The following is a 10,031-nucleotide window of genomic DNA, read 5'->3' as shown; positions in this document are numbered from 1 at the left end:
ATGAAAGTGCATAATAATCTAGATTGATCCCTTAATTAATTTCAAAATTTTATTTATATCTAAAGGTTATAATTTTATTTGTTATAATATAGCTTTTAAAAAAAACATGACTTACATATCCTAATGAAAGCTGAATAGTTCTTCTGTTTCACAAATTTTTCTGTCTTACCAAGTGATGAAGGCAAATTCAAGTACTCATTGGTTTAAGTAACTGACAAGTGAAGTATGGTTTTATCTCTCTGATTTCTGCTTATGCTAAAAATGGAGGAACTACTATCATTTTACAGATTGTTTTTGTGTGAGTATGCTTGTGTTACAATTTTGCATGAATTGTAAAGAAGTCTGTGATTCACCATGGAAATATTATTATTCAGTCTACAGTCTTAAAAGTTAAACAGTGATTATTGTATAATATTGTTTTCTATATTCACTATACTGTATTATAATCATCAAGCTTGCTAAGGGACTAGATCTTAATTATTCCAACCACAAAAAAGAAATAATTATGTGACATGACAGAAGTGTTAATTATCACTACAATTGCAACCATATTACAATTATACAAATACATCAAATCTACATGTTGTACACCTTAAATTTACACAATGTTATATGTCAAATCTATTTCAATTAAGAAAAAGTTAACTGGCAAGTAAAGAATTAATAAGGAACTCCATTCTTCTCAGTGAAACTTGAGAGGAAACAACCTATGCTGTAGGTTGTTCAAATTTGATCACACATGAGTTCTTTTCCATCCAATGGTATCCCATCAGAGGTTCTGAAGTCAGTTTAGTAGACAGCATTTCTAATCATTCTTAGCTGAAAATCAAAGGTGAATGGAGTCCGGTGTGTGCTCTCTTTACCAAGCCTGAACTTTAACTCTGTAACCCTCTTTTGTAAAACTCAGTTTGTAGGTTTCAAGTCTATACAAGTATAGCAATAACAATAGCTGCAACAAGACGTAGTTAATATTTGCTTCATAAATACAATATGTATTTAAATATTAAAAGTTTGAAGTGTCATATGTATCTTTCATAAAAAGCAATTTATTTTTTTAAAAAATCAAATAAATATGTGTGACTACCCTATACTCCTTTACAAAGGTAAGGCTAATTTATTTCTTCAAATATTTCAGCCAGAGACCTGTAATTGTCATATCATATTTTTTCATTAAAATGATCAAGCTAATCACATCATTTTTGATTACTGGAGAAGCAGATTATGAAAGATGCAGTTTCAGTATACCCCCCATGTCCTCCATTTTACACATTCCAGTTAGATTAATCGTGGAATTATAGAATTTCATAAATTTCAGTTCTAACTTTTGTTTATAGGTAACAGTAGTAAGGCCCAGATAAAGGAAATTACTTGGCCAAAATTACACAAGTAGAGATAGAGCCTGAGATAGAACTCAGTTCTCCAAAGGAATGTGCAGTCACCTCATTCTCTAATCTGAAACCACTCAACTGCTTTCCGTTGTTTAGAAAGGCATGCCTAATTCTTCAACCTAGCATTTAAGACCTCTACTTTTTCTTCCCTCAACTTTCTTTCCAACTTTGTATTTCCCTTCTTTCTATTCAAATGCCCATAGATATTCCCAAGACTTTCTCCTCTACTTGAAGTTTCTCTCTATTAATCTCTGCATGGGCAAGTCACACCTATAATGCTATCTCCTACAGAAATAATTTGTTGATTTCTTAACTGAAAACTTCTACCTGTAGAAAACCACTTTTGTGACATTTTCTACTTTCTTTCCTCTAACAGTGATTTGTGTGTGTTGCAACTCTCTTCCTAAAATTGATGTTACTTGGCAAGACCAATTCACCTTGATAATCTCAACATTTGACACAGTGCTTTGTTCCTAGTAGGTTCTTGGTGCATGTAAAATGAGTATATGATTAACCTTATAATGGTACTTTCAGTAATATAACCAAATATTAAATTCATTCCGTTTATACTGTTTGGTTTTTCTAAAGCTTTTGATAAAATAGATTTTCCACATTGGCTAAATCTACCCCTAAATCTGACTCTTTCTTTCCCCTTAAACCAAAGATAACATTGTTCCAAATCACTCTTAAATTATTAGCAACAGACCCTTTTAATGTAATGGGTTTTTTTTGTTTGTTTTTTTGCGGTACGTGGGCCTCTCACTGTTGTGGCCTCTCCCGTTGCAGAGCACAGACTCCGGACGCGCAGGCTCAGCGGTCATGGCTCATGGGCCCAGCCGCTCCAAGGCATGTGGGATCTTCCCAGACCCAGGCACGAACCCATGTTCCCTGCATCGGCAGGCGGACTCTCAACCACTGCGCCACCAGGGAAGCCCTAATGTAATGTTTTTAATTTTTATTTTTAGGTGCAATGATGAAGAGTTTTTACCTAGTTGTGACTATCCTGGCATTAACCCTACCTTTTTTGGTGAGTTAATTTCATCTGATCAATTTGTATCAAAACTTTTTAAAAAATTTATTTAAGGTCTCTAATTATGTAAATTTCTAAATACAGTCATATTTTATGGAACAAAACAGCTGCATACTAACTATATTTTCCTAATAGTAATTTATTTTTACATTTATTTCTCTTATAAAATTAAAGTCATGTTCTTCTGAATATACTTCTGGTTTCCAGGAATCAAGAACTCATACTTTATCATGTATAGAAAACCTTTAAAATTCTCATATGATAGAGAAAATACATTTTGGGGGAAAAAACAGTAAATATTTTTAAATTATAATGTGATCTAAAAATTCACAAAAAATAAATACAGAAATCATAGACCAGGAGCAGAAATGTTTTTAATTAAATTCCTATCTCGTGCAGACTCCAATCCCTTAAGGGACTAAGTTCTTAAAAGATTAGGAGCTCGTTTAAGCTTTTTTACCAATTTCAAATAACTTGACAGGTACTTTTAACATTTAAACATATTGTAATTTTTGTTATAATCTTTCCATTATGTCAATTGAGACTCCTTCTCAGGGCTTATATCCACAAACAACTCTATGATTTTCAGGCATTTTCTTGAATTACATGCTGTGTATCAAGGCTATTGGAACAAGAAAAATGTTTGGAATTTTTTTTTCTTTTAATTTTTTTGACTTGTTTTCCTTATTGTTTTGCCTATTGCTCTGTTTTATTTTCATGTTCATTTGGGGATCCCAGGCACTTATTTGCCAATAGCAAGTACAGAAGGCAAACATCTCATGTTTTGTGACCTCCTCTTAGATTTTAAAATATGGGAGGATGCTAGTCCTTGTTTCATAATTCATTTATTATTAAATTTAGATTTTCTTTTAAGTTAATATCTCAAATAATTATATTAGGTAAATTCTTGGAGTCAAACTTTTTAAATATTTGAATTACTATGGCTTTCACATTTATTTTCTTTCATTTATTCTCTGAAATTTGATTTTATTGTGGCCTGCATATTTAGAACTTGGGTTTTCTCTTTGAGTGAAAACGATTAAAGTTTAAATCAGAAAGTGATCCACAACTGCCTGACCTATAGCAACCTCTTCTTGAGCTACTTGAGCCTGCTCTAGCCCCCAAATACTCCTTCTGGTTTTCACAAAGCTACAAGCCCCACAGACATGAAGAAATAATTCAAAAGAAGAATGAAAGTTTATAGATTGTACCATCCAATCTTATGAGCAATCAAAATTATACAAATTAAAACAACAATATGATAACATCTTTTATGTGCTAAATTTATTCCTTCTCTCCAAAATAAAAATAGTTAAGATACAATTTATTACTAGCAATTATGAGATGAACTGCACAATCTTATAGCCTACTGGTGGCATTATAAGTTGGCATAAATTTTCTGTACAGCAGTTTAATAATTTCTATCGAAGAATTTCTCCCCCAAAATCACATTTTTGAAAAACTGTCTTAAGAAATCAATTAAAACTATTTAAAAGGCCACTGATATCCAGATGTTATTCATCTCTCTATTTATAATAAAACATTTTTTGGAAAAAGCTTTAATGGTTAACAATAAAGAACAAACATTTCATGACATAGTCATTGATTATTTATATTTCTACTATGAATATGTAAGTATGAAAACTATGATATAATGGAAAACTGCTATGAGAGATCAAACTTCTTTTAAAAGAAGTAAGATACAAGATACTAAAATGAACATATACCAGGAATACATAATACATATAGATTGGTATTATATTTAAATGTCTAGATTATCAGGATTTTTGAGTATAGGCAAACTTTCAATATTTATATAACTTTCTAAATTTTAAACTAGTGATTTAATAAATTTGGAGAAAAATAAGTCTCTGTCTCGTATTACACACCAGTATTTTTTTTCTAATCTCTGATTTTCTATACCTACAACTTCCAAAAGTTTTGTAGAGTCTTTTATATCCAAGTGATATGTGTAAAGTCTTAAACTAGAACTGTCATTTTTAAAATATTTACCATTATGAACTCACTCAAAAGTTTATAAAACTTTTGTGAGTTTTAAAGCTTCATAAAATTGCTGACTCCTGATTTCCTATGAAGGTTGTAATCCAGAATTAAGAAAAACACTATAAATACACAAAATTTGATTTTTTAAATGGTATTATTTATACACTTATATACTGACGTTTTGCTAGATATTTTTAATCAAGAAAACCTCATAATCATCTTAGTAGGAGAACAAAAACAGAAAAATATGCTCAACGCTCCTCTTATTTTTAACAATGTATATTCAGTACAAACTGAATATAGGTTGTTCATGTTCTTCATTTAAGCAAATATCATGTATTACATTTGTTGGGGTCAAATGATCATATTCTTTTCAACCTTGAATTTTTCTCCCTAAACAGTGATTTTTAAAGACAACTTATCCATGGAGCTCATTATTACTATTTTAGTTAGTATATTTATGTCACTTCTTGAGTGGTTCACAGACTATGGTTAGTTAACCATGGAAAGTGCTTTATAATATTTTACAATACTAAAATAAAAACAAAAAAATGTTTTGTCTTTGATATAAAAGACATTTTTAAAACCACAAGAAAATCTAGACTCTTTCTTGCTTTTTTTTAACTTCTTATTTCTCATTCTTTCTCTGAATCTCGCCAGAGTGCAGAGGGGCAAAACCAGGAACAATCAACAGTAAGTTCAAATGTTTCCCATAGAGATATGAACTCCAAAGTATAATATTATGCAAAGTTTAATGATATTAAAATGCCTCTGTCTAAACACTAAGTAAATATTTAAACTCCATGAAATAATCTAATAATCCTTGTAAAAAACATCACTTCAACAACCAATCATATGAATCAATCTCAATGTTTATCTGAAAATCTCAGTATCATTTTGTAGGCCAAGTCATGTCTTTTGATTTTCATATGTATTTAGTAACATGAGAAAACCCTCTCAGAATTTAGTAGTGGGAAAAAATGAAAACAAAAGCAAAGTTTAATATTTCTCCTGTCTACTTTTTAAGACTTGGGGAAAGATCCCTCTCTGACCCTTCTTTGAATACTTCTAATACACTTGTATTTACTTCTACCTTTTGTTTCCCCAATCTGTTTGAATGAATAGGTCTCCATTCATGAGAAAGGCTTGCTTTGCCATGTAATTTTGTTGATTTGTTTCTATGTATATGGAAAGATCTAATGACATATTTTTATAACTGCACATAATTAATAGAACTGAAGCAAATAAAAATAGAAAATTTCCTAACTGATCTTTAATGGATAAAACTAGGCTGAAAAAAATCCAAAGTATAAATCCAGAAATCCATATCACATTATTTTACTATTCTGCTATAATTAGTTTAGAAAAAAATGTGCCCTCAGCCTAATCCTTCGATAAATAAAATACAATTACAACATGTGGTGAGAATGTATATATACACGTATAAGGAAAAATATATACATAGTTTTTTCTGTGTGTAGTATGTTTGTATACTGTATGTCAAAGCACTCTATGAGACTGGTCTAGCTGTGGTACTTATAATGTACAGCATTTACTGAGCACTTTTTGTGTATGCCAAGCTCTGGTCAATATGATTTACATTATGGATTAGCTCATCTAATTTTTTTTTAACTAATATTATTTTTAACGTTTGTTGAAAATCAAGAAGTGGAAGGGAAGTGTACAAATCCATATGTTGTAAAATAATATGGTTGCTGGGTTCACTATGTTCAATGTTGTACTTACTTAACATCAAATACTGTAATGTTGTATTTCAAAAAATTCTGATTTAAGACATCTCTTCATTCTAGCCTACAATAATACTATTCTGCATAATTTATTCTTTTTGCAGCGCTGTGAGAATGATGAAAGATTGTTCAAAGAAAAAACAGTAAAATATATCCCAATTCATTATGTGCTGAGTAGGTATCCTAGTTATGGACTCAATTACTACCAGCACAGACCAGCTATACTAATTAATAACCAATTTATGCCTTACCCATATTATGCAAAGCCAGTTGAAGTTAGGCCACATGCCCAAATTCCTCAATGGCAATTCCTGCCAAATATCTACCCACCTACTGTGGCACATCACCCACACCCACGTCCATCATTTCTTGCCATTCCACCAAAGAAAACTCAGGATAAAACAGTCATCCCTATCATCAGTACCATTGCTACTGATGAGCCTACACTTATACCTACCACTGAACCAATAGTGAACACTGTAGTTACTCCAGAAGCTTCCTCAGAATCCATCACGAGTACACCTGAGACCACCACAGTCCAAGTTACTTCACCTGTGGTCTAAAAACTAAGGAAACATCAAAGAAGACAACACAGGTAAATGAGCAAAAGACAAAATGAATAATAGACAAGATTCATGGATTTATCAAAACAATCATAAAATCTAAAATAGTATAGATGGATAAATTAAATCTGTTACAGGAGCAGGGTAATTATAACTTTAATTTGGTGGTGCCTTAGCATTGATACACTAGATTCTTTTCCAACAAGAAATGAAAAATAATCGTATTTTACAAAATGAAGAAAAATTGGGAACTTTTTTATCAAACTTTTTTCAACAACTGGAACACTCCTAGAATCTATTTGTTTTATTTTATTCCTATTCACAGACAAAGACAGTGGAGTAAATGACTATTAAACTCATGATTTTTCTTATCTCAAAAATGCAACTCCTTAGAACAATGTATATAAGATATGAGTTTAAATACATTTTAATTGTATAACAGTGTTCTTGCATTCAACAGTGTTCTTGCACTCTAATTTTGGTATGAATAGAGTGAAAGGAAATGATAGGCTTCCCATGTAGCTTTTTGATTTAAAATACAACTCAGTGTGACATAGTGGTAACAGCATTAAATCAGAGAAGGCTGCTTCTTCCATTGTGTGATCTTAGGCAAGTCATTACTCTCAACGAACTTTCAGTTTCTCATAATTTTGGTTGCTATGAGGTTCAAGTGAGAAAGCATATTGTGAATGAGTTGTAAAAAGTGATCAGTCATGAACTGTAATGCTTTAGAAAAGATAAAGTAAAATTAGTAAATACTAAAATTTATTTTCAACTAACATCTCAAGTCCTTACTAAATTATCAAAACTACATAACTATCTCAGTTTATTCCTGTAGCAGCCATGTGGAATGGATTATATTACCATCCTGAATTCACACACACAAAAAAAGCCGATAAATGCAAGTTACTACAGCTAGAAAGTTCAAAACTGGGAACCAAATCAAACCTGCTTGATTTCAGATAGTGAGGCTTCATTAGTATGTCGCCTATTTCCATATGGACTAATTTGCAAAAGAAAAAACAGAAAACAAACTATAATTTCCCAAGATCAGCATATGTGTAAATTTTATTATTGAGTTATGTTTAATAAGACTTCTGGTAAGAAAAAAAAACATAAGTTAATAAATCTTTGACTCATTAAATTTTTGAAAACAAAAGGAGAAAATTAATGGAGACAACATGAAAGCAAGTAACTGAGTATTCAATTGTCCATTTTATTGATTAAAATACATTATTACATGATTGTTTTTAACAGAATAATCATTATCTCAGTAGTTACATTTGTTCAAAACTAATGAACCTAGATTTCTAAGTTAAAACCACTGTATAATATCACTTATAAAAAAGAATGTATAGGACTGTGTCTTTCTGTAAATATCAGGTGAAGGCAGTTATTTCAGTTCACTATATGTGGAATTTAAATATTTAAATTTAGATATTTAATTTGATAGACTCCTTGATACAGACATTAGGCAAATTGGAAGCTAAATAAAAGTCTACATATCATGAGAACGGTTAGCACATTATGAACTAAATTCCTAAACTGTCATTTTTATAGGTCTTTCTGAAACCAAGTGACTGCTTCACACTGTCCTTTAGCCAGTTGTCTGCCTTCAGTGAAGAGAGAAAATGATTTTCACAGATTCGGCTCCTTTCTCTTCTCCCCTTACATTTTACATCCATGCCACATTTAATTTTTTGATTCCTGCATAATAAAGCCAATTGAATGCAATGGATCTCTTAATTTGAAATAGTCTGTGAATACACCTCAGGGATATTTGAGACTTTGAAATTCCAAGATAAATTTAGTGTGAGTTTGAGTACACACATTTAATTGGAGGCAAATTTCATAATTTCGTCTGATTTTCAAAGTGGTCCATGGTTTAATACTGATTAAGAACATCTTCTGCAGGATGACACTGGAACATCTAAATTTATGGCTAAGTCATTGGGACCAGAGAAGAACTAAGCTATAGTGTTCAACTCCAGAAGACCACAAAGTGACTCTTGGGAGCCATGAGAACTCTAGAGGTAGCATTAAATTTAGGTGTCCAAATGTAATGCTAATTTTAGTCTAGATCATTCCCAAGAGCAAATTCCAGATACAGACAGGTTACAGATGACCACAACTACAAACACAGATAGATATATGGCAAAATAAACAAGAGTTGACTCTTGACCTGCATGAACCAGTTTCCGCCAGACTTGAAGCTATAGTCTCACACCTGTCAAACTCACATTCATACAAACACACACACACACACACACACACACACACACACACACACACACACACACACCAGGAAGCTTATGGAATTGAGGTCTTCCAGTCTACAAAAATTGGTGAATACTCAAGGTCCAAAAATATGGCAGTTTTTCCCTTAATGAAATATTGCAAGTAAAATGAGTGGGTCATGTATGTGCTTGCTCCATATTTAACACATCATGCCAGGAAAAATACAAATCACTCAACCCGTACAAAGGGCTTAGTGTCACTCTTTTGCTGAAACCCTCAATAGATGTTCTATTGTTAGGAGTGGTTTACAAAACTTTACCTTCTCTCTCACTCAAATGCTAGAGTCTGGAAGAGAGGGCTGGTCAGGAACATGGCATGGCTGGGCTTCATTTGCTATGATCTTTAATAATATTACTAATTTCTAGAAAAATGAAGTTAAAGGATGGAAGAAATAGAATTTATTTCATTAATTAATAAAACATTTATCTCAAAGTACTATAAGAATTATTATGGAATACAAAACAACAATAATAATAATAAGCAATCAACAGCTATATATTATAGGCCAATTTTCTCTTTGCTCATATATATTCAATCTTTTAATAGTTACTCATGGACTACATATTATTATTATTGTTACTATTATTATTATGAAAGAGAATTGAAGTAATTTTCTCCAAGTGGAACTGGAATTGAACACGGATAATTTTGCTTTAAAATCCTTGTTTTTAATCTTGTGAACACTACTATAAAAGCATTTCCACACTGGGTGGTGAAATAAAATATGAAACAAAATACTGTGAAACAGGAAAAATATTCTTGTCTTAATATTGGCTCATATTAATACAATAATATGTCTAACTAAAATAACATTAATAAAAAGAGTTGTTAAAAGTAGGATTTTAAATAAAACACTTACCTCCCTGATATGACATTATCTGAACTTTTGTACCAATTGGATTAACCAGTTAGAGTTTACTGTGTAAGTAATATGGCAGAGTAAATCCCTCAACTACTATTTACATGTTAAGAAAATACATTGGTGAGTTGGTTATTTTAG

At 31.3% G+C, this 10,031-nt stretch overlaps 1 protein-coding gene across 1 annotated transcript; it reads left to right on the top strand.

The window, feature by feature from the left end:
* Positions 1-2,358: 2,358 nt before the first annotated feature.
* CSN3 (casein kappa) lies at positions 2,359-6,733 on the top strand (the record flags this gene model as incomplete). Its single annotated transcript, XM_082838157.1, has 2 exons — positions 2,359-2,415; positions 6,275-6,733. 2 exons carry the CDS (start codon positions 2,359-2,361, stop codon positions 6,731-6,733), a joined length of 516 nt encoding a protein of 171 aa, XP_082694283.1.
* Between the last annotated feature and the right edge of the window lie 3,298 nt (positions 6,734-10,031).

Source organism: Leucopleurus acutus (assembly GCF_964270905.1).
Source record: "Leucopleurus acutus genome assembly, chromosome: 4".
In the NCBI taxonomy this organism is placed as follows: domain Eukaryota; kingdom Metazoa; phylum Chordata; class Mammalia; order Artiodactyla; family Delphinidae; genus Leucopleurus; species Leucopleurus acutus.
The sequence above is the reverse complement of the archived record's forward strand: the minus strand, read 5'-3'. Positions and strand labels throughout refer to the sequence as shown.